We start from the raw sequence: 25122 nt of genomic DNA, 5'->3' as shown, positions 1-25122 counted from the left end.
CTTCTATGGATCTTTTCTGTGTAGATGAATCCCCTCATCTCTTTCCTGATTTACATTGTAGTGTTTAAATCAGGGCCATCTCCTTTGCTACTATCTGCTTCTAGTGCTGACCAATTCCCAACATTGGGCAATAAACCCCAGAGTCTTAGTAGTAGCAGGTCTCCTCCCCAGTGGCTCCACTGCCATCCCAGCCACTGCTGTCTGCGTCCTTGTGGCATTGTTAAATAGTTCAATATGAACAACAGACACAATTATCAGGAGCAGTGATACTAAAGAAGATATTGCTATTTATTTTGCTTTTTGTACTCTATGGATTATTAGTCTTATCTTAGACTTTTAGCTGAACCCTATATGTATTTTCTTTTCCCATTAAGAGTATGGGTTCTAGGGGCAGCTAGGTGGTGCAGTGGATAGAGCACTGGCCTTGGAGTCAGGTGTACCTGAGTTCAAATCCGGCCTCAGACATTTAAAAATTACCTAGCCGTGTGGCCTTGGGCAAGCCACTTAACCCCCATTGCCTTGCAAAAACTCAAAAAAAAAAGGAATGGGTTCTTTGAGAGCAGACTATCTTTTCTATGAGTATTTACAGAGTTTAGTACAGTACTTTCCATATAGTTAAAGCTTAATAACTGCTTTCTTTGTTCATTCACTCATTTATTACAACTGCCTATAGTATATTTCAAATTCATATTTCAAACATACAGCTCCTGCTTTCTAAATTCCCTATTTCTTTAAAGGCCACTACCATATGTCTAGTCACTTACGTTCAAAACCTCAGTCATCTTCACTTCCTTTTTTACCATCTCCTTCCTCTAGTATAATCAATTGTCTTATCAGTTCTACCACAACATTTCTGTCATCTGCCATTTTTTCATGACTATCATCTAGTCTAGCCATCATTATCTTTCACCTTGTCTATTGTACTGACTATTTAGTTGGTCTTGTTTCTTTTCTTTTTTTATTCTTTGATCATTTTATTTATCAGGTAATGAATCTCATATATATCTTCAATATCAGATTATTAGGAGAGAACTTCTCTTCAAAGGTATTTTTGTCCAATTAATTCTTTCCCTTCTGATTTGTAATGCATTGATTTTGCTTATGTAGAGGTTTTTTTAGTTTTTTTTAAATTTTAAAGATTTTATTTGAATTTTACAATTCCCCCCAATCTTACTTCCCTCCCCCCACCCCCCATAGAAGGCAGTTTGCCAGTCTTTACATTGTTTCCATGGTATACATTGATCCAAATTGAATGTGATGAGAGAGAAATCATATTCTTAAGTAAGAAACATAAAGTATAAGAGATAGCAAGATCAGACAATAAGATATCTTTTTTTCCTAAATTAAAGTTGATAGTCCTTGGTCTTTGTTCAAATTCCACAGTTCTTTCTCTGGATACAGATGGTATTCTCCATTGCTGACAGCTCCAAATTGTCCCTGATTGTTGCACTGATGGAATGAGCAAGTGATGCATCAAGGTTGATCATTGTCCCAATGTTGCCGTTAGGGTGTACAGTGTTGTTGTTTTTTTTTTTTTTAGGTTTTTGCAAGGCAAATGGGGTTAAGTGGCTTGCCCAAGGCCACACAGCTAGGTAATTATTAAGTGTCTGAGACCAGATTTGAACCCAGGTACTCCTGACTCCAAGGCCAGTGCTTTATCAACTACGCCACCTAGCCACCCATGTACAGTGTTTTTCTGGTTCTTCTCATCTCACTCAGTTCATGCAAATCCCTCAAGGCTTCCCTGAATTCCCATCCCTCATGGTTTCTAATAGAACAATAGTGTTCCATGACATACATATACCACAGTTTGTTAAGCCATTCCCCAATTGAAGGACATTTACTTGATTTCCAATTCTTTGCCACCACAAACAGGGCTGCTATGAATATTTTTGTACAAGTGATATTTTTACCCTTTTTCATCATCTCTTCAGGGTATAGACCCAGCAGTGGTATTGCTGGATCAAAGGGTATACACATTTTTGTTGCCTTTTGAGTGTAGTTCCAAACTGCTTTCCAGAAAGGCTGGATGAATTCACAGCACCTAGTTGGTCTTGTTTCCAGGCTCTCCTCACTCATTTGATCTCCATAAAATTCCCATCATGATATTCCTAAATTAAAGGTCTAACCATGTCATTCCCTTTATCCAAAATCTCCACTCCTTTATGCTTCTTGGATAAAGCGTAAAGCTCTGTTGGATATCTAGAGTCCTTCAGCACTTTTGTTCCAGTCTCTTCTCTAGGATTTTTACTCATTAATCTTCTAGTACTCTGCAGTAAAAATCTCAAATGATAACATGATATAGGAAAAAAGGCTAAAGGTAAGACAAGAGTTAAGGCATTATTCCAACATACCTTGTTTCCCAATGTGTAGATTTATTTGAGCTGCATATTTAAGATAAAAAATATTTTATTATACTCAAGATAATAAATTTCAGGATATTTTCCATTAAAAAAGGCATCCTCCTGTAAACTTTGCTGAAGCTACTTAATTTTATTATTGTTTCTTAGAAAAATGCACTAATCAGATATCAACTGTATATTTTTAAAATTACATACTCAGAAGAGTGTACTTAATACTGTACTTAGGTAATATTGAGTGAACTGTCAAACGAGAATTTTAATATTATTATAGGGTTTTTTTTTTGCAATTTACAAAAATTGATTCATCAGCAAACTGGCTATGGAATTTTAGTTTCCATTTTCTACTATATTTTGGATTATTCATAACATAGTTTATCATGTCAGGAAATATCCTCTAAGATAGTTTAGAAAAGTAATAAAAATTTCAGAAACATGAACCCTACCTCCAGCTTTTAGCTCTTAAATTCCTGAAAATTGATAATTCCCTTACCCTTCTTTTTTTTTTAAAGACTTTTCTAAGTGACTTTTTTTTTTTGATAAAATAGTTTGGCCTATTGTTTTTTTTCTGAGAAAATAACAGAATAGATTTGTTGAGTAGTAATAAAAAAAAGATTTTTCTCCTTATAGCAATCTGATTAACATGTTGAATAGACTTTTGAGGTTACTGTTGCACACATTTGGTTTACATATCATTGAACTTAAAACAGGAAAATGTGAATTAAAGATCAAACATAATAAGCATGACAGGAGAAGCAAATTCCAGTGGCAAAACTTATTATTTCATTTTCCTCTGGTATCAATTAAGAAGATAAAGGTAAGTATGGAATTATTCCTCAGGTTATATGTTGCTTATTTGGTTCATTTGATTTGTATTATGAAAGTAAATGTCCGTGTACATAGTAAGCATAAAATCACATTTTTGTCTATAAAATGAAAGGTTGTCTTTGATCTTTATAAGATGATAAAAATATTGTTTATAAATCACTAAATCCTAAGTCATTAAAGCAGTGAGTATATATTTATAATTGTTATTCACAGATTTAATTTGGAAATCCAGGAAAACTGAACCTAGAGTTAGGAAACTTCAGTCCAAATCTTGAGTGTATGACCCTGAGCAGAACTTATAACTTTGTATTACCAACTTCACAAAGGTTTTGTGAGGAAAGTACTTGGTCAGATTATAAAATGATATGAATTACAATTATCAGTAAGAATTCTTCAGTCACAGTTTCATAACCTAGAGAACTTTGTAAAGTATAGAACAAACCTTTCTTTTTCTTTTTAAAGTTAATACTTTTTTATCAGACTTTTGCATCAGATCTTAATTTTGTTACTTTTATTTTGAAAATTTATTAGTAGTAAGGAGTAGTTGACTTTAGAGTCATTGGATCTGGGTTCCAATTCTGGCTCTGCTAATTCCTGTCTGGGTCATCATGAGCAAATTACTCAGCTTTCTGAACCTCAGTTTCCTTTATCTTCGTAAAGATCTGCATTGAAGAACTCCTCAGATCCTCAGATGGTTTAGAAAACTACACATTGTTCCTAGGAAAGTGACCCTGGTTTAGTTTCTCCTATCTCATTAGTTTGCTAGACAGTTCCATCCCACTTTTTCTTAAAGTCTGTTCTGTTCTCTACCCACTTATCATATTGTGGGAACTTGGTGTCCACAAGATTAGTTTGAGAGAAATCACAATGTAACCATTATGTGCAAAGGAGACTGGGAGTAGTTCTGCCTTTCTCCTCAGCTTCAGGAGCCTCACAGATTTGTGCTTGTCTTTTTTGCAGGACCCTAATAGGAGTAGCCATACAAATAGCAGCAGCACCAGTGGTAACAGTTTCTCAAAACCTCACAAGTTATCAAAGGAGCACAAGGAAAAACCTCCTAAGGACTCAAGAGAACATAAAAGTGCCTTCAAAGAACCTTCCAGGGAACATAACAAATCTTCCAAAGAATCCTCTAAGAAACCCAAAGAAAACAAACCACTAAAAGAAGAAAAAATAGTTCCTAAGATGGCCTTCAAGGAACCTAAACCCATGTCAAAAGAGCCAAAACATGAAAGCAGCTTACTTACCATCACAGGTGGGCAGCAGCAAGACAAAAAAGCCCCCAGTAAAAGGCCCCCTGTTTCAGAGTCTGAGGACCTTGCAGCCAAAAAGAGGAAAAAAAGCAGCTCGGAGGCTTTGTTTAAAAGTTTTTCTAGTGCTCCACCACTAATTCTTACTTGTTCTGCTGACAAAAAACCTACAAAAGATAAATCACATGTCAAGGTGGGAAAAGTAAAAATGGAAGGTGATACAACAGAGAAGAAGAAATCAACCTTACCCCCCTTTGATGATATTGTGGATCCCAATGACTCTGACATGGAGGAAAACATGTCTTCTAAATCTGAAGTGAGTGTTGGTTTTTGTTCTTTTTTTTTTTTTTTTAATTTTTCTCCTTGATTTTCAGGTAACTTTTTCTTGTTCTTTTTAATTTAGAGAAAGGCGTGGGGGAGGAGGAGAAAATGAATGAATCAATGAAATAGATAGAATGGATATGATTAAAGAAAGGTAATGAAGAAAAGGAAGTTCCTAGTGCGTCTGTAGTATTTCATGTGTCTTATTTGTATGATTCATATTTCTTGGGGAAAAACTGCATATCCTAGCATGTTAATGGGTTAGAACTGTAATTGAAATTACTATCTGCTTATTAGAGTTTCCTTACCCTAACCCACTTTATTTTTCCTGAGATTGTTAAATCTTTAGTTGCTTTTTATTGTCTTCTAGAATGAGTAGATTTAAAAAATAAAAACCTCTGTTAATTCAGGTTAAAACATAAGGAAGAAAAAGCAGGATGAGGTAAGCACTTGATCTTTCATTAATGCTAAAGAAAAGGTTAGATGTGATTTTCTTATCTATCCAGAAAATCTAATCTAACATGTGAAGGATAGTAACCATACTTGTGTTCTTTTCTTCTTGATAGCAGGATGGGATGTTTTTTCCTTGAGTGTTTCTGATATTAAAACTCTCTTCTGAAGGAAACAGTAGAATTTCTTTGTCTTTGGGATGTAGAATCATTGAAGTATAAAATTTTATAATCAGATGGAAATTTAAAGGTTATTTGATCCAGTTTTCCAGCTAGTGTAGTAATCTTGTCTATAATTGCTTGTTCAGATGGTAAACTTTGACTAGAATACATGCTGTAACAGGCAACTCAGTAACTAGCAGTGCCAACTATTTTTGGTATTCAAAGGCTTCAAGCAGGTTAATTTTGATCTATAAGGTAATCTGGAAGATCAGTAATAATGAAATAACAATGAATGCATGCCAAGTGCCCCTGAAATCCATCTCCTAGCATTTGTTCGGTATATTTGTAAGTTGTTTGAGATATGGGACAGTTTAAATTTTGTCCTTCTATTCCTGAGACCAAGCAAAGTGACTTGGACAAAAGAGGGAATTAAGAAATTCTCTTTGAATTGAATTATCAGTGTTTCCATTAGAAGCACTCTAGTCTGATATTGCCACATATCTCCTGCTTGGTCTTGCTACCTTACCACCTGAAATGGTGATAAAGGTAGGATAATGGAAGTGATTTCCATGCTATTCTTCTCATAACTTGCTAATTAAAATTATAGCAAAGGGAATATAGTAGATTATATTAACACTGTCCATTTCCCTGGACAGTTATTAGCATTGTTTCTTGAGGGAAATCCCCAGTATGCATGTACTTGTTCATAATTCCATTTTGATATGAATTTTAAGAAACTACAGCAATCAATCTGTTACTGAGGTTGGTCTTGAGACTTTTGTTTGAAGTCACAGAATTGAGAGTTGAAAAGAAACTTAAAGATTCTTTAGTCATACCTCATATTTCCAGATGAAGAAACGTGAGGGCATAAGTGATTTGGTCAAAGTTACATGACCAAATTAATGTCAGTCAAAACAAGAATCTATGTTTCTAGAATCCTTAGTCCAGTGTGTTCTCCTACCATGTTATCCCAGAGCATTCCATTTTAGAAACACTCACCCTGGCTTTACCTAAACAGTTTTTGGATTCAGTTACTACTGAATAAACCAACTTCCATTTTTCTTTTGTTTTACCCAGGTGTAGATCCCACTAATGTCTTTTGTAGTAAAAACAAAACAAAACACTGTGTGCAAAAACCTTTATAATCGTAGCATCCTGCCTTTCTTTTAAACGGATATTGTTTAAAAAGTAAATGAAAATGAACTTTCAAGTAATTCATCAATTTCTTACATATAATATTTTTACTATTTAAAATTGAATTTAGCTCTTTAAAAAAAAACACAAGTAACTCCAGTCTGCTCATTTGGTTAGTCTGTAGTTTGTTCTGGTTTAAGATCAGAGTGTTTCTCATTAAAAAATCATATCCTTAGGAACAATTTATTCAAAGTACCCAAACAATTTATGTACTGTTAATAAATTACAGCAACTATTTCATTGTATTTTAAATATTTGATATTGTATCACTTCACTCTTAATTTAGAGATAATCATAATAATATAGCACTTTAAAGTGTGAAAGGTACTTCATGAATATTGTCACAGCAATGCTATGCTTTTATCCCCATTTTGCTGTTGAATTTAACTAACTTGTCTAGCTGTCGCTCTGCTAACGATTGTCTGAGGAAAGATTTGAACTTAAGTCTTCCTGACTTCAGGGTCAATATTCTACCTGCTATGCCATCCACATGCTGGAAGATACTTTTAAGCTTTTCTCAATTAAGAATGTCAAATTATTAAATTATGACAGTCATTCAGACACCCATTTCTTAAGTGCTTAAATTGTATAAAGAATTGTGCAGGCTCTAGGAGAAATACAAAGATCATTAAAATGTTATTTGTCCTCATGGAATTAAAAATCTACAAGAAAAAAGGAAACACCTGCAACAGAATATGTAGCATAATAATTTATAATCATGTAATAAGATAGAATAAGGGCTTAAATCAAAAAATATTTGAAAGATGGAATTAAGTAAAAGTAACTTTTGTCTAACATTCATATATTTTTATTCATTATATTGCCTTGTTTATTTATTTTTAAAAAAGATTTTACTTATTTTGAATTTTATAATTTTCCCCCCATTCTTGCATCCCTCCCGCCACCCCCACAGAAGGCATTCTGTTAATGTTTACATTGTTCCATGTTATACATTGATCTCAGTTGAATGCGATGACAGAGAAATCATATCCTTAAGGAAGAAAAATAAAATATGGGACAGTAAAATTACATAATATAACTGCCCCCCCCCCAATTTGATGGTAATAGTCTTTGGTCTTTGTTCAAAGTTCATAATTCTTTCTCTGGATACAGATGGTATTTTTCCATTGCAGATAGCTCAAAATTGTTCCTGATTGTTGCACTGAAGGGATGAGCAAGTCCATCAGGGTTGACCATCACCTCCATGTTGCTGTTAGGGTGTACAATGTTTTTCTGGTTCTGCTCATCTCACTCAGTATCAGTTCATGCAAATCTGTCCAGGCTTCCCTGAATTCCCATTCCCTCCTGGTTTCTAATAGAACAATAGTGTTCCATGACATGCATATACCACTGTTTGTTAAGTCATTCCCCAAATGAAGGACATTCACTTAATTTCCAATTTTTTTTTTTGCCACCACAAACAGGACTGCTATAAATATTTTTGTACAAATAATGATTTTACCCTTTTTTATCATCTCTTCAGGGTATAGACCCAGTAGTGGTATTATTGTGTCAAAGGGTATGCACATTTTTATTGCCCTTTGGGCATAATCCCAAATTACTCTCCAGAAAGACTGAATGAGTTCACAGCTCCACCAGCAATGTATTAGTGTCCCAAATTTCCCTGCATCCCTTCCGACATTGATCATTATGCTTTCTGGTTATATTTATTCACTTGTTTATTAAAAGTACTTAAACTTAATGAATTTAGATGGTACTTGATAATTATTTATTTTTATGCTTTACTTCCTACCAAGATCATATAGAATGCATGTCTGCTAAGTGTTCCAGTGATCTTCCATTAACACCATGGATTGTTAACCTTAAATCAACTACCATGTTCAATCTTCAAAGATTTAGAATATGAAATGACCTTGGAATTGAAGAAGTCCAACTCTTTCATTCTTAGGATAAGGAAAATGTAGCAGAGGAAGTTTTAATAACTTATTGAGCTTCACACAGTTAAGTTACTGAAATTTGAGAATTTGAACTCCTTTTTTTGACTGCAAATTCTGTGCTTTTTACTACTTCATACCTTATCTCATTTCCATTTTATCTTTAATGTTCTCTCAATTATGTACAATTTAATTTCTAAAGCAGTTTTCTCTTATATAAAAACATTTTCTCCTTGGTAAAACAATCCCTTGAAAAAAGTATCATGAAATCAATTGTTGGATTACTAATTCCACATAATATGTGTTAAGGTTTAAAAAACTATGTATGACTGATTAGAGCCATAAATGTGGGGGGGAAATAAGCAGGAGTTCATTTTAAAATATATCTTACTCCTGAATGAAAATGGAGTCTCTAGGGTTTTCACATTCTGTAGTTATAAACATCATTTGTCTGGTTAGCCTTTTAGTGTTAAAATAAATACATGACTAATTGGGCTCTTTATAAAATGCTTTTATTTTTGTTATTAATTTATTTAGTGCTATAAATAGGATACAGAGTAAATGATACTGAATTTGGAAACATCATAATAACTTTAGAACTGAAAGGAACTCTTTCACTCATCTACTCTAATGCTTTGATTTTACAGATATGGAAACTGAGGCCCAGAGAAACATTCCAGTTCTACCATTTATTAAGATCTACCTCATTATCATTTTGACAAATTGATTATTTTCTCTGGATCTTAGTTTCCTTATGTGTAAAATATATAAAATCTATAAAATCTATGATCACTCATATAGGTTGTGTAGTATTGCAACTAAAATAAATCTGAACGAGTTCCTGCCCTGAGGAAATGCAGACTTGAGCCATTGAAAAGGGAAGGGTCCTTGTTTTATTCACATGTTCAAGGAAGCTTTTGTGAACCAGCTTGGCAGACTGATTGGACTTTTGATTGAATGTTTATTTTTTAGCAGTTTCAGGTATTAGAAGTTGAAATCCTGGATAAAGGTGGGGTGGTAGTACAAGAACTGGGAAGGGCCAGACCACATAGTCCATTAGACAGTATATTCCTGAATTTATCACTTTTGAAAGTATCTACATGCTTTAATTTACAGGTCAGCAGAACTACTTTATTAAGACATTCATCTTTAAGATCAGGTTTAGGGGAAAATAAATACAAGGGATTTTTTTTTATTAAAGATTTTATTTGAGTTTTACAATTTTTCCCCCAATATTATTCCCCCCCCCAGAAAGTAATCTGTCAGTCTTTACTTTGTTTCCATGCTGTACATTGATCCAAATTGAGTGTGATGAAAGAGGAATCATATCCTTAAGGAAGAAACAAAAACTATAAGAGATAACAAGATCAGACAATAAGATATCTGGTTATTTTTCCTAAATTAAAGGGAATAGTCCTTGAACTTTGTTCAAACTCCACGGCTGTTTATCTGGATACAGATGGTATTCTCCATTACAGACAACTCCAAATTGTCCCTGATTATTGCACTGATGGAACGAGCAAGTTCTGCTCATCTCACTCAGCATCAGTTCATGCAAATCTGTCCAAGCTTCCCTGAATTCCTGTTCCTCCTGGTTTCTAATAGAACAGTAGTGTTCTGTGACATACATATACTACAGTTTGTTAAGCCATTCCCCAATTGAAGGACATTTACTTGATTTCCAATTCTTTGCCACCACGAACAGGGCTGCTATGAATATTTTTGTACAAGTGATATTTTTACCCTTTTTCATCATTTCTTCAGGGTATAGACCCAGTAGTGGTAATGCTAGATCAAAGGGTATGCTCATTTTTGTTGCACTTTGAGCGTAGTTCCAAATTAGTCTCCAGAAAGGTTGGATGAGTTCACAGCTCCATCAACAGTAATACAAGGGATTTAAAAAAAAATGAATTCTAAAGACTATAGTAGTTATTCCCATAATTTTCCTCTCTTCAGATGAAAAGTGTGTACACACATACATTTAAGATTATAAATGTAATGGGACGGCTAGGTGGTGTGGTGGATAGAGCACTGGCCTTGGCTGACCTTGGAGTCAGGAGTACCTAAGTTCAAATCAGGCTTCAGACACTTAATAATTACCTAGCTGTGTGGCCTTGGGCAAGCCACTTAACCCCATTGCCTTGCAAAAACCTTAAAAAAAGAAAGAATATAAATGTGAAGAGGAAGGGATTTAGTTAAGTCTGATTTCTAAGTGTTGGACATTTTCTTCTGGATTTCTGTTAACATGGATTCCTTATAATAGCATAGTTCTTAAAGACATTTAAAAAGTATTTTTAAAAACAAAATTGGATAAGTTGACATGTTCTTCAAGTATGAGGTTTTAACATTTTCTTGAGCATAAAAATTTCAAGGAAAGAATTACTTGGACCAGATGGCACTTTGCCCTGAATTATTTTGTTTTGAGGAGGTGTGTGGCTGCTCCTCTTAATGATATTCATGTGTTACACCCTGTAACAGGAAAAATACTGTACAAAAAAATCTTTAAGTCTTAAAAATTCTGATTCAAATTCTTTTTTTTTTTTTTTTTTTTTTTTTTTTTTTTTTTTTTTTTAGATTTTTGCAAGGCAAACGGGGTTGAGTGGCTTGCCCAAGGCCACACAGCTAGGTAATTATTAAGTGTCTGAGACTGGATTTGAACCCAGGTACTCCTAACTCCAGGGCCGGTGCTTTATCCACTACGCCACCCAAATTCTTTCTTTTTTTAAGCTGCCCTCTTTTTGGAAAGTAAAAAAGTTTTATTGAATGAATGAATTACCATTTAGATTGCTGAAACTTAATAGTGAACCATCTACATTAGTCAATTTTTTTTGAAACTCTTCTGATTATCCCATAGATAAGAAACAAGTTTCATAGACAATAGCCTTTTTCAATGAGATTTAAGAAATGGGGCAACTAGGTGGTACAATGGATAGAGCACTGGCCCTGGAGTCAGGAGTCTCTGAGTTCAAATCCAGCCTCAGACAACTTAATAATGAACTAGCTGTGTGGCCTTGGGCAAGCCACTTAACCCCACTGCCTTGCAAAAATCTTTAAAGAGAGAGAGAGAGAGAGAGAGAGAGAGAGAGAGAGAGAGAGAGAGAGATTTAAGAGATCAATTTTTCACCTATACTGAAGGGGCTAGGGGGCATCTTTTATTTTTATTGTTCTTCTTACTGATTGTTAAAGTCTTTTCCCCCCTCCCATTTAAATTTAACTGCTAATAATAACCAAATGGATATGATTATATATCTTTATAGATATATGCTTTTTGAAAGAGGATGTTTTTCATAGGAAATCTTATAAATAGACATCCTTGAAAGTATCCCCTTTTTGGTATTAAGCTATGCTGCCCCAATGCAACATAATGCATGGATGGTCTTTAAGATCTGTGAATATCAGTAAAAATGTCACATTTTATAATTCTAGGTTGCTATTCATCACTTCAAACATAAAGAACAAAGAAAAGAGTCCAAGTATTGAACCTATCCTGCCTGGGACTCTAATATTTTTCCCTTGTAGATCAAACAATATGAGTTTTTTTTGCAAGGTAAATAGGGTTAAGTGGCTTGACCAAGGCCACACAGCTAGGTAATTATTAAGTGTCTGAGGTCACATTTGAACTCAGGTACTCCTGACTCTAGGGCCAGTGCTCTATCCACTGTGCCACCTAGTCGCCCCCAAATTTTTATTTTAAAAGAATTCATGAGCTTTAAAGAATGTTTGGGTTTTGAGAGGACAAGTTTTGATGTCATGGAAATGAAGAATGAAGAATAAAGGAAAGTAAAAATTAAATAATCCATTACTTGTTCTGATAGTCTGTTTCAAATTCCTTGAATACAAGGAGTTCCAATTCTTATACAAAAATTAAGGTTAACAGAATAAAGTGACCTGATTAACTCCTTTTTTGGAAAACTAGGAAGATGAAATTTGATAAAATATCAAGTCTGGGAAATAATAGATTTTAATTATTTCTTTGAATTTATTAGCATATTTTTTTTGGATAACACTAATTAGAAGAGGAGAATGAACTTTACTTTGACATCCGTTTTTTTTTTCAGTAGTGTTAGTTCGGGGTGACTCAGATACGAGATAAGTACTGCAAACCACCTAAATTGCAGTTTTAAAAAAATCCGAAAACCCTTCCTCCTTTTTTGTGTGTGTCTTATTTCCTTTCTCCCTCCCCCACCATATTCCTTGTCCTGTTTAAAATGTCTGGAGATGGTAGTAAATATCCTGCTGTTGAAGCTTCGACCTTACATTTTTATTTGATGGAAGGTTGTCACAATCAGAGAAGAAGGTCTTTATTGTATTTTCAAAGTGGCTTTTTAATGACTTGTTCCTTTAGCGAATGCAAGGGTTGTAAAATCTGAAAGTATGGTAAATATGCAGTTTGTAAAAGCTATCCATTATACTGCTATGCAGGCTCTCTCTTTTCATTCTGTCTGCCTTCGAACTAGGGGAGAAAATAACTTTGAGACTAAAGTGCTTATGTATATTCAGCCCAATAAGAAAGATAATTTTTAAATTTTGAAGACTTTTGGCCTCTTTGAGTCATGAATAGTCTACTTGACCATTTACTGAATTTAGTTTTACTCTGTCTGACCTTGTCTTACACATTTCCCTTCATTTTCTGTAGTATTAATAGAATGCTGGTGAAATTTCTTTGTTTATATTATACTCTGGAATATTTTGCTTGTTAATTGTAAATTATAAATTTGTGTGAGAGAGGGTCCAGAGATTAATAATAATAGGTTTTACTTGCATAGTACTATGTGATTAAAAAACCAGTTTATATCTGTTATCTTTGATCCTTTCAAAAAACATCTGAGGTGAACATTCAAAATTTGATTATCCCATTTTTACAAAAAAGAAAAGTGATTAAGTGATTTATATAGAACCATATAGGAACTGGAGTTGAAGCCAGATTTGTATTTCAGCTTTGTGATTCTTTAGTTCTCTTTCCACCTGAGATCTGTTGATTTAATAATTAATGATTTCTAAAATTCAGTTATGTTTTAGTGTCTCATTGTGACTTGATTTTGGCCACTGTTCCTAATTAGGACATAGAAGAGAAGGAGAGAGGGGGGGGAGAGAGAGAGAGAGAGAGAGGGAGAGGGAGAGGGAGAGGGAGAGGGAGAGGGAGAGGGGGGAAGGAGAGAATATTTGTTATTTTTAGACAGAAAGTCAAAGATACAATTTTATCTTTTATTTAAAAAAACCCATTGCAAAGATACTTTGCTTTACATTAGAGATGCCTTTTTAGAAAGAGTTAGATGAATTTCTATAAAATGAATCTAATTTTCATCTTTAATTCTTATTAAAATTTCAAGAGCATTGTCTATGTGGTAAATTTTACTATTATAAACTTTAGTCTTCTGTTTCAGCCTTTTGTTGGTTGAATAATGTGCTTTAACCTTGAGAAATCTACTTTCCTAATAGAGAATTTTTAATTACAGTAACTGTTCTATATCCCTTTGATAGAATTTTGATAGTGAAACATTCTTGATTGACTTCTTTTTTTGCAAGTTTGATACAAGTTTAGCTTGTAACTATGTACTATTCTTGAAACAAAAAAGATTGTATATTTGAAGCCTGCTCCTTCAACTTTGGTTACCTTCTTTATTGTCTGGGTATTCATCCTGGCTGAACACTGTGACACCTAGCTGCCCCCAACAATTTCTTGAATATCAACTCATGTTTAAGATGTGTAGTTAGAGAAATTAAGATACTTCCTTATTCAGTTCTATAGAATGAGCTTACTTACTTAGTTTTACCTATAAATATCATATTTCAGTAAATACTAGAGGTACTTTCAGAGGTAACACAAATGAAATCATAAAGGAGCCTAAGGGGATATCCATTCTTTTCTGTTTCTATATAAATATTTTTATTCCAGATTTAGAAATAATCTGTCAAAGTTTATATAGAACTATAATGTTTTCTATAGTCTATATAGAATTCATGCAACATCAGATATTTTTCTTGACTATACAAGTTATGACAAAATTTGATTTACCAGCAATTATCCTTCTGTAGATTATTCAGAATTGAAATTATAGTCATACTAATATAATACCATAACTTCTGCTAAATTATTTTCTAAGTAGACAATATTAACTAGGCAGAGCTGATTGAAGGGTATCCCCAGAGAGTGAAGAAAGAATTTTCTTGACAAGTTAGTTTTGAAGAATCCTTCCTTCTAGAAATTGTAACTTCTGCCCTGTTGATCCTAAGACAGTACTATACTATAATTTTGTTGGTGTATTTCTTTTGCTTGGGACCTGTGATTTTCATAGCAGTAGAGAACTCTGGATGAGGAAATTCTTCAAGTCCAGAAAACCAACCATTCTTATTCTGTATCATAAATTCAGAGTTTCCTGAGGGGCAGCTAGATTGTATAATGGTTAGAACACCAGCCCTGTAGTCAGGAGGACCTGAGTTTAAATCCAGCCTCAAACATTTAATAATTACCTAACTGTGAGACTTTGGACTAGTCCCTTAATCCCATTGCCTTGCAAAAACAAATAAACAAACAAAAAAAGATAATTGACTTCATTGAAGTCATACTACTCCTGAATGTTAAAAATCAAGAGCCAAACTCAAGACCCTATTTGATGTGTTTACCATTATACCATGTTGTAATTTGTGTGTTGAAGCATTTCTGATTTTGTTTCTTCTTGGAACTTCAGAAAACAAATAAAAAATTGACAGTTAACGTTTTAATTCTTATTTACTGCCCCTTGTAGATTTTTTCTTTTTGATGACCTTTGAACTCATTATTATTTAATAATGATCAATCACTTTCTAAGTGAATCTGATTTTGAGTACTTAAAAACAATCCCTTCAAAGCTTCCAAACTCCTTCCTTCCTCTTTCTTCACTCTCTCTTCAGTTGAATAATTTTTAACCACAAGACTCTCATGTTCTAATTCTTTAACCTTCAGTTACTTCTCATTTTCTCATGGGTCTTCTCATATTAATCGTAAAATCATTTGATATTAGCCTTACTGAAGTCATACTAGAGAGCATGAAAATAAAATTTAAAGGTAATTCCCAAATGTCCCATTAACTATTCATTTTAGCATCCTTATATACACTCACCAGGCCCTTTTAAGAGGCATGACTCATTTTAACTTTTAATCCCTCTGCCACCCTTTTACCCATTGTCTTAATAGCAGTGCTAACAGGCTTGTACAAAAACCACAAAAAAAGATCATTGGAAGATAAGGAATAAGAGATAAAGAACATGAATAATCCCAAAATGAGATAATCAGCCCATGTTAATATAGCATTTTCAACATAAAAAAAGTCTGGTAGGAACTTTAGGCATCATCTGTTTATAGCCTCTGTGTGTATATGCACATATAATACATGGATACCATCTGTTTATAATAGATAAGGAACAGAGACCCAGAGAGGTAAAGCAACTTTTTCATGGGTCACACAGCTAATTCATGGGAACCTCCTGAATCTACATGTTTCTACTATATAATGGACTTACTCCCAGAATTTAAGTATCATCGTTGGGAGAATTTATTTAGACCTCTTCCAAAGCATTTAGTTGCAGAACTACTCAAAGGACCCTGTTATATCATCCAGTTTTGTCTATGAAGTGGTCTCATAGCAAAGATGTAGAGAAGAATAGGGTAGGGATTCCACCTATGATTATTGTATTATTATTATGTAAATTTTTATAGTTGCATCATGCTCTAAGACAGACTGTCTTACCTCCTTAATTGTATCATTATAATACTTTTCCCAGAGCTTTTATTTCTAGATTGTGTTTTGTGGAAACTTGGTCAGGCTGACTTTTTTCATAAAAAGGCTTATAGATGTTTCCAAGAAATAAGAAATGGGGATTTGAAAAAGTATATGCATGTATATGTATATGTTTTATCTTGGTTTTGTGTGAAATTTATTGTTCATAAACGTGTTGTTTTTTAAGCTGTATGTTGAAGAACATTTATTTGTTTGTGGTTAGTATAATTTTTCATTCAACCTATCTCATTTTATTCTTAAGTCCTTCTGAAGTTTTTCAAATTCTTTTCTTTCAGAAGTATGTATTTACTGTGTATGACAACTGTTATCAATGTGATATATTTTAAATCCTGAAGCATTGATTGTATGCAAAAATCTTTTCATCTTTTCATTCCCCACCAATCTCTGAATGGTTTAATAAGTTCTTTGACCTTTATGAGACTTTAGAAGACAGATTTCTTTCTTTCTTTCCTCCTTTCCTCCTTTCTTCCTTTCTTTTCTTTCTTTTCTTTCTTTCTTTTATTACTAATTGTGTTTTCTGTACCAGCAGAAAAGAAATCTTATCCAAGGCATTTGACCCTTAATTAAAAAAAAGGTCATCAAAGACATTCATTATTTCTCTTTGTTTCCTATATTAAAACCATATCCATGCTGCATACTTTCCATGAAAAACAAAGGTTAGTTGGAGGGGAGGGAGGTGAAAATGACCTGTCACATCTCTCATATCCTTGCTTGGCTGATAAGTCACCAATTCTTTTAGGCCTTACAGGCTTAGGTTTTACCACATGTTACCATTTGTTGGCCTGTTTCCTCCTTAGAAGTTTACAAGGTCAAAATGTTCTTTTCTCTAGGATCAGAGACCAAATTTGGAAACCACAAACTTCTGAAAGTTATACAGTTTTAATGATGACTCATTGATTTGGAAACAAGTTCTTAGTTGTTTTTTTTTTAATTGGGGTCATTGTAAGATGTTTCTGAGCTTTTTTGACAGAAGTCCATTTCTGGTCCTTGCCCAGAGCACTAATATTTAGTTACCATATGCTGGTAACCCTGGATTGAGGTTGAGTATTAAATGCTTACTTATGTTTTTATATGGTGGGAAGGGTATCAGATTTGGACACATAGCAATTTGTTTCAAATAATAACTTTGTTATCTTTATAGGCAAGTTACTGACTTCAGTGGGCCTCACTGTCTCAGCTAAAAATTGATGGCATTGAATTAGATAATTAATAAAGTCCCTTTCAATTAAAAAAATCTATGATCATATAATCACATGATTTTAATAGCTCCCAACTATATACAAATGGTTCTTCTTATTCACCCAAAACAATAAGCTGTGACAGTGCCGACATCCTCAGTATAACCCTTGTGACATTTCCTATTTGATGTACCTCTACCATGAAATTGAAGAATATATCCAAGGGATGTTATAAAATCAGCTAGTATGCTGTGCTGAGTCTCAAGCCAAGAATATCTGAATTCAAATGTGACTTTGCATATGTAGCAGAGCTTTGTGACTCTGGACAAGTCACTTGTCTTCTGCATCAGTTTTCTCAGCTTTAAAATAGATATAGTAATAGCACCTACCTCAGAGGAATGTTGTGAGGATCACATAACATAATATTTATAAAGTTCTTAGTATAGTGCCTGGCATATAATAGACTATCAGTGCTTATTACCCTTACAGAAATTAACTAGAGTGATAGAAATATTCTATCATCTAGTTCAGGTTATCCATTCAGCAGGAAGCATGTGATGCTTTTTATTCATCCCCTTTATCTTGACATTTCTCTTAGAAGTGCCTAAACTTAATGTATTTATCTGTATTTTTTTCCAAATGAATGTAAGTGAATTGGGGAAAGAAACTTTACACATTTACTATGTGAACCATTTAAATAGTATTAGTTTAATTTGTTAGTAAACACAGTGTGTTGAAAGTTAAAAAAAGTTAAAAGCCCTTTTATACTTCCCTAATTGATTTGCTATCGTCACAGCAATTTTTCTAAATTTTTTTTTAATCCTTCCTTAAATCTCCCTACGGTCTTAACAAGCACTCTATTAGCTTAGAGCTTTGCCTAATATTTTTAAAAATTTTATTTTAAATTATAGAAAAAACCCAAGCTTTTCTATAACATAGCACAGTAAAAAAAATTGCTAATATAATTTAGAGCATTCATCAACTTCTCTCCTTATCCTCATATCAGAGATATATTATTTCCTCCCTTTCTTGTATGTAAAAGTAAACTCTATATTCAGAGGACATACCATTCTAGTCTGTCTTCTCAAGTAGACTACTCCCCTTCCCATCCTCATACTGTTGTTTGCCTTCAACTTTTCCCTGCCTAGAAATATGCTCCTGTCTTGTCCATATTCAAACAATATTAACTTACTCTGTCTTTCTCTACTAGTTGTCTTCCCATATTTCCTTTCCATTTTGTAACTAAAATTTTGAGAAAACTGACTAAAATTGGTGTTTCTGCTTTATCACCAATTTATCTTACAAATACTCTGTCTTATACATAATTTTTTACATAGTTCTTTGCCTGTTGATTCCCCCATTAGCCTATGAGCTCCATGAGAGTCTTTTTTTTCATATCCTCAGTGCCTTAGTATGTAGTACATGCTTTATAATTTCTTATTGGCAGATTGCAAAAGATGTGAAAAAATACATCCCATGTGCAATGCTTTAAATTCTCAATAGATACTTAATAGATCCTTGATCTCATAGTTGTGAATGTTCTTTCCACTGAATACATATTATGCCTTTTTATGTGTTGCCATCCTGTATAATTCTCAGCCATGTGTTTTTATAAAGCTTCTATAAAATACCCACTTGAGAGCAGAGTTCATACTTTAGCTCTTACAGTAATTTGAGGATACTAATGAACCAATAGGATTGCCTCTCTGTTGTTCTTCAATCCTGATATATGACCAGTCTAATCTTTTTCATCATATGTGTCTTTGATGATCATAAGTTCATAGATTTTAGACCTTGAAAGGGAACTTAGAAACCTTAATGCTTCCTCTCTCTACTTTAAAAGATGAGAAAAGGTGGAGAAAGATAAGGTAGATTATCCAATCACAAAGACAATACATTAAAAAGGCCTGATTTGAACCTATTTTCTCTAATAGCTGGATCTAGATTCAATACTCCTTACATTCCACTTGTTGATAAACTTTTTTTAAATTTATTTTTAGGTTTTTTGCAAGGCAGTGGGGTTAAGTGGTTTGCCCAAGGCCACACAGCTAGATAATTATTAAGTGTCTGAGACCAGATTTGAACTCAGGTACTCCTGACTCCAGGGCCAGTGCTCTATCCACTGTGCCACCTAGCCACCCTGTTGATAGGCTTAAGATTATTTATATCAGTTCTCTATAGTTTCATTGCCTTCTGTGTCACCTGTGGTTTTTGCTATTCTGAGACTGCATTTTCCCATCTTACCTAACTATATGATATGACCAGTATGTAACTGGAAGTCCTCTTACATAAATAGAAACACTTGGTCTTCTTCTGATAGATGTATTGAACACATTGTCTTCTTTTTTATATAAAAAAGATTTCAAATGATATTTTTGTTTTTATATTTTTCCTTATATCCTGCTATTACTTCTCCCAGAGAACCTTTTATTATAACAATTAAACAAAGAGAAAAAAAAATTCAGTAAAATAAATTAACACCCTGAAAAATATGTTAGATCTAATGTTTCCCATTCATGGAACCCCACTTAATCAAAGGAGAGGGCAAATGCCTTCTCATATCTCTTCTTTGGGTCAAGTTGGTTCTAAATTTTTTTTGTTGCATTTATTGTTATTTTGTAGTTATTTTCTCCATTTGTATTTTTGTAGTCATTGTTTATTTTTTTCTCTTTCTGCTTATTCTGCTTTTTATCAATTGTTTTAAATCTTTCCATGCTTCTTTCAATTGATCATATGCATCATTTATTGTAGCATAGTATTTATTATCTCACTTGGTATGTAGTCATTCCCTGAGATGAACATCTTGTTTGTTTGTTTGTTTTTTAGATTTTTCAAGGCAATGGGGTTAAGTGGCTTGCCCAAGGCCACAGGGCTAGGTAATTACTAAGTGTCTGAGGTCGGATTTGAACCCAGGTACTCCTGACTCCAAGGCCAGTGCTCTATCCACTGCGCCACCTAGCCACCCCTATCTTATTTGTTTTAAGCTATATGCTACCACCAAAAAAAGTGCTGTTATAAATACTTGGGTGTGCAGAGAACTTTCCTGGGCAAATGGAATGTATGTTTGTTGTATTTGCATAATTTTAAATTGCTTTCTAGATTGGTTATATCCCTTTGCAACTCCACCAACAATGTGTTGCTATGCTCATCTTCCAAAAGTTGGAGGGATCCTCTCAGAGAAACTCAGACCAGATAAAGTTAGTTTATACACACATACATATACACACATGTGGGTATGCTTTAGATAGATGGAAGCCAGAGAAATGAGATGTTCAGTTATTTGACTTGACATCAATGATTTTGTGTTGGAATATATTAACTAGCTAAGTTTTAAAGAAATGAAACTCTCGAAAAATCTTTCCAAACTCTAAAAAATAAGTTTTTATGATTTCTGGCATGAAGCCAGAAAAACGAAGAAGGAAGGGATTGTAGAATTTTGAGCTGACATAGCTTTGGAAATTTATCTGGTTCACCCCTACCAAAACTGGAATCCTTTCTCCAATTTCCCTAAGAAACTCTGAAGAAAAGGGGTCCTAAAATTGTTAAGGCAGGGTGTGTGTGTTTGTGCATGTGTTTGTGTGCGCACGCCTGTGAGCATTCCTGTGTGTGTGAGTATAAGTTACTTGAACTCTTTTGACCACCTTGTGAAACCTGTGTACCTCTTCTCAGAATAGTGTCTTTAATGCATAAATTGAAATATATAGTCTCACAAGGAAACATTAAAAAAAACTGTCAATTTTTTAAAGTTAATGAACTCCTGATGAAAAACTCTGAGGTTAAAAAAAAAGTCCTCATTGAATTTAATTTCTACATCAGAGGAGAGAAGGAATCTCTATTTTATATGAAAATTTTAGAATTTGGTTGGAAAAATAAAAAAGCATTGATTAATATAACTTGGTCAAATATTTTAATCTTTTATTCTTTTTTTATACCAATAAATAGAGTAATGTAAAGGACAAAGAAGCCTTCTTCTCTGAACAGTTTTATAAATAGGAATATAATCATGCAGCATCTTCCCTATTACATTATAAAGTCTGGAAGGGCACATTAATCTTTTGTTGAGATAGTCAGAGAATGGCATGGTCCATTTTAAATTTCAAGTATTTGCTTCTGTCTTCTTAAAAGAGTAAAAATTAATCTTGAGAGAAATTTCAATAAAAAGATGTTGGAAGTGAAAGAAATGTTAGCCTCCCTGCTTGCTTATATGGGCTGGTAAAATAGCATAATATGAATTTACATGGCCCTCTTGTTTTTGCTGCCCTTGAAATCATGAAATAAATTGATATTAGTGGATTGGATGAAATGGTAAAATATTTCTACTTGGATACCATGAAGACTAGAAGGCCCCTGGAGGACTAGTTAAATATTTCAAGTGGGATAATAACCCATGAGAGCAAACCACAGGGCCTGTCATATTATGGGTGCTTAATAGATGCTTTTTGCCTATTGTAGATAGTTTAGCCTCATAGGTAGGAAGTTCTCACCATGGACATATAGCTACCTGTGGGCAAGTGCTCTTGGTGTTCTGGACCAAAACAAATAAGGAAAAACCCATGAGTTTTACTAAATCATATATATGGATCCCTAAAGGCCACATAATGACATAGTTTTACAATCTAGAATTACCTATTTTTAATTTTGTTAAACATTTCCCAGTTTGTTTTTTTTTTAGTTTTTTGCAAGGCAGTGGGGTTGTGACTTGCTGAAGGTCATACAGCTAGGGAGTTATTAAGTGTCTTGAGTCCAGATTTGAACTCAGGTCCTCCTGACTACAGGGTTAGTGTTCTGTCCCCTGCACCACCTCGCTGCCCCTCCTAATTAAATTTTAATCTCTTTTTGGCCTTATTCCCTAACCCCTCAGTAATGTTAGGAATCGCATGTGACCAATTTTCTAAGTGACTTTGTTCTTAGATAATTTTCTAAGACTTTTAAGTATTAGAGTCATCTTGATAGATGGCATTTCCTCATTTGCATACTCCCTATAACAGTAAAAACACAATTAATAAAACAGTAGGTTTAATTTTACTGTTGAATCACTATTAAAACTCTTAGGTTTGTGTTTCTATAAATTCAAATTAAACAGTTATTTGTTAATCACATACTATGTAGAAGTTGTTCCAGATGTGGGAGATAGAAGATAGAGATGTTAATTTACCTGCAATGTCTGCTACATCAAGTGTAATAGATATTAGAAGCATGTATACATGTAAAACATGCAATATATGCATAAATATGCATGAATGTAAACACAAATAATATGGTCTGAGAGAAATAAAATATTCAATAATATGGTTTGTGTCATTCAACATCAGCAAATTGTAGTGTTTAGTCTGTTGTAAAAAAAAATGCTGAAGCTGGTGGAGAGATTCTGGTTCAGTTTTTTTTCCTTCAACATAAATCAGCTTTGTGACAATGTGCAAACTGGTAATCCTCTCTGTCTCATTTCTTCATCTGTAAATTGTGGTAAGTATAACAACCTCACTTATTTTTTTGTGATGCTAAAAGTGAGGTAATATCTATAAAAGTACTTTCTAAAGCTTAAAATCCTATATGAGTGTGAGTTATTTTATGCCTTATATTGTCTTTGTTTCTATCTTATACTTTGTTTATTTGACTTTTTTTTAATTAACCAGTTTATGGTAGAATTAATGCTCCAAAAATTTTTTTAAAGAATAAGTAGTGATTATGCTTGAGAAGTCAATACAGTTAAAAATAATAAACACAAACAAATATTATTCATCCTTTTGGGATTTCCAATATGTTTTTATTTGGCATGTTAACATCATCTTATGAATATTATAGCATTTAGCTAAAGAAATAAGCTATTTGGTCAAAAATATAATATTAGCATATCATAATCTAATTACATATTGGTGAATGGGCTTTTTTTTTTCCTAAACTCACTTTTTGCTAAGTATCATACTGTTAGGCTTTGTTTTAGTGAATTCCTTCTTCTCTCCCAAAATGAGCAAACCTTTAAATGAATACCTAATTTGGTGAGATGTTTGTAGTTGCTCCATTTTGCCTACTTGTTAATAATAGTCAATGTACTGCATAATTTACTATTGATTATAAATCTAAATTTGAATTAGGTGGACTGCTTAACTCATTTTCCCCCATGATCAACTATTTCAGTAGTTATAGAACATTATCCTTTTGTAGACTGACTGCATTCTGGAGAAAGCATCCTTATATTTCTTTTCCCGAGTTCTTGTATCTTATTCATCAAGATTTCATTAATACCTTACTCTTTTCATATAGCTCTTGAGGAAGCTGTATGCAGTTTGCTTAATATAACATTTCCAACAAAAAAATCACTTCTCCATTTTATTTGGATATAAATATTCTTTGAACATTGGGGTACTTTGTCTCATTTGGTAGTAATGTTATTGAACCAAACATAAGAGAAAAGAATACTGATTCTGTTTCTATGCTTATATTTTGTCTCTGAATAGTCTTGAGTGAGTCACATACCTAACTGGTCTATGATTTCCTCAGTTTGAAAAATGATTATAGTATGAACTAGATAGTCTTTATAGTCTGTCTCATCTATATTTAGATGTCCTTCTGACACATGGAATAGTTTTTTTGGCATGGTAGTGCCCCATAGTACAAACATTCTAAAAGCTCAGCATAATCTAGTATGCAACCTAATCAAATTTGCTAAATAGAGAAGTAATTTCTGACAGTACTTTTACTATACTGTTTGATAATATCCTTTCACATAGTACAATTATTCATCAATTATTCATTCACATGTATACACATGCATATATGCAAATATATAAAATATATACACATCTCTATATGGGTTATAAAGAGTTGGACACATGAACAACAACTGAACAAATATATATATATGTTTACATATACAATATACATATACAGACACATATACAATATGTGTATAAAATCACATACTATGTCTGTTTGTGGCTATCTTATGTCTATCATCTGTATTCCTAGATAGCCTTTGTCTGTGCTTGCTATTTTATTAGAATTGCCCTCTCATAAAGCTAAAGGTCAGCCATGTCTTCTGAGAGTATGATGTTGTCCTATACATGCTACAAGTATCCTTTGCCTTTATCCCCTGATCAATTCTCAGTGAATAGTAATTGATTATGCTTTTTTATCATGTTAATGCTGTTGATTCTTCAACAGTCTGAGAATTAAGGAATTATAGACTCCACATAAGTACTTAAATTTACCTTTGGACACATGTTATGCTATATAAGGAAGATTTATTTTGCTGCTGTTGTAAGTGCTCTGAACTTTGACAACTAGTCAAAGGGAAAGCTTTTAATTATTGTTTTTTTAAGATTGTTTAACTATTCAGTCTATGTTTCTTTTGGTGAAAGTGAGGTGGGGGAACCCCCAAATCTGCTAGGTGGTAGGGATGGGGGGGATAGGGAAAGCTAAGTTTTCTGATCACTTCACTGCATAATAGTGCAACATAACAAAAGATCAAAAGCCTACATGATTTTGTATTAAGTTCAAAGCTACATATTTTAAAGCTGCTTTAAAAGTTACCCCATTAGTACCTTTTAAAGTTACCCATAAAATGCCACTTTACATCTGGCATCAGATCTGTTAATTTAACTATTATGAATATGTAAGAATATTTTGAAAACTCCTGTGGTCTTGTAAAACCTCTAGGCCCTCATTAGCAAAAATTCCTGTATTATGCCAAGACATGAAGCCAAGGAA

General features: G+C 33.4%; 1 protein-coding gene across 9 annotated transcripts in view; it reads left to right on the top strand.

Moving 5' to 3' along the window:
• Window positions 1-25122, top strand: part of MLLT3 (MLLT3 super elongation complex subunit) — a 363248-nt gene that overhangs the window by 279712 nt on the left and 58414 nt on the right. For all 9 annotated transcript variants that reach the window (XM_074208795.1, XM_074208796.1, XM_074208790.1 and 6 more), the window contains one exon: window positions 4149-4754. In XM_074208795.1, coding sequence (XP_074064896.1) covers window positions 4149-4754 — 606 coding nt within the window. The remainder of the gene's footprint in view (window positions 1-4148; window positions 4755-25122) is intronic.

The sequence above is a fragment of the Macrotis lagotis genome, chromosome X (genome assembly GCF_037893015.1).
Source record: "Macrotis lagotis isolate mMagLag1 chromosome X, bilby.v1.9.chrom.fasta, whole genome shotgun sequence".
Taxonomy (NCBI): Eukaryota; Metazoa; Chordata; class Mammalia; order Peramelemorphia; family Peramelidae; genus Macrotis; species Macrotis lagotis.
This window is presented reverse-complemented; position numbering and strand designations above follow the sequence as displayed.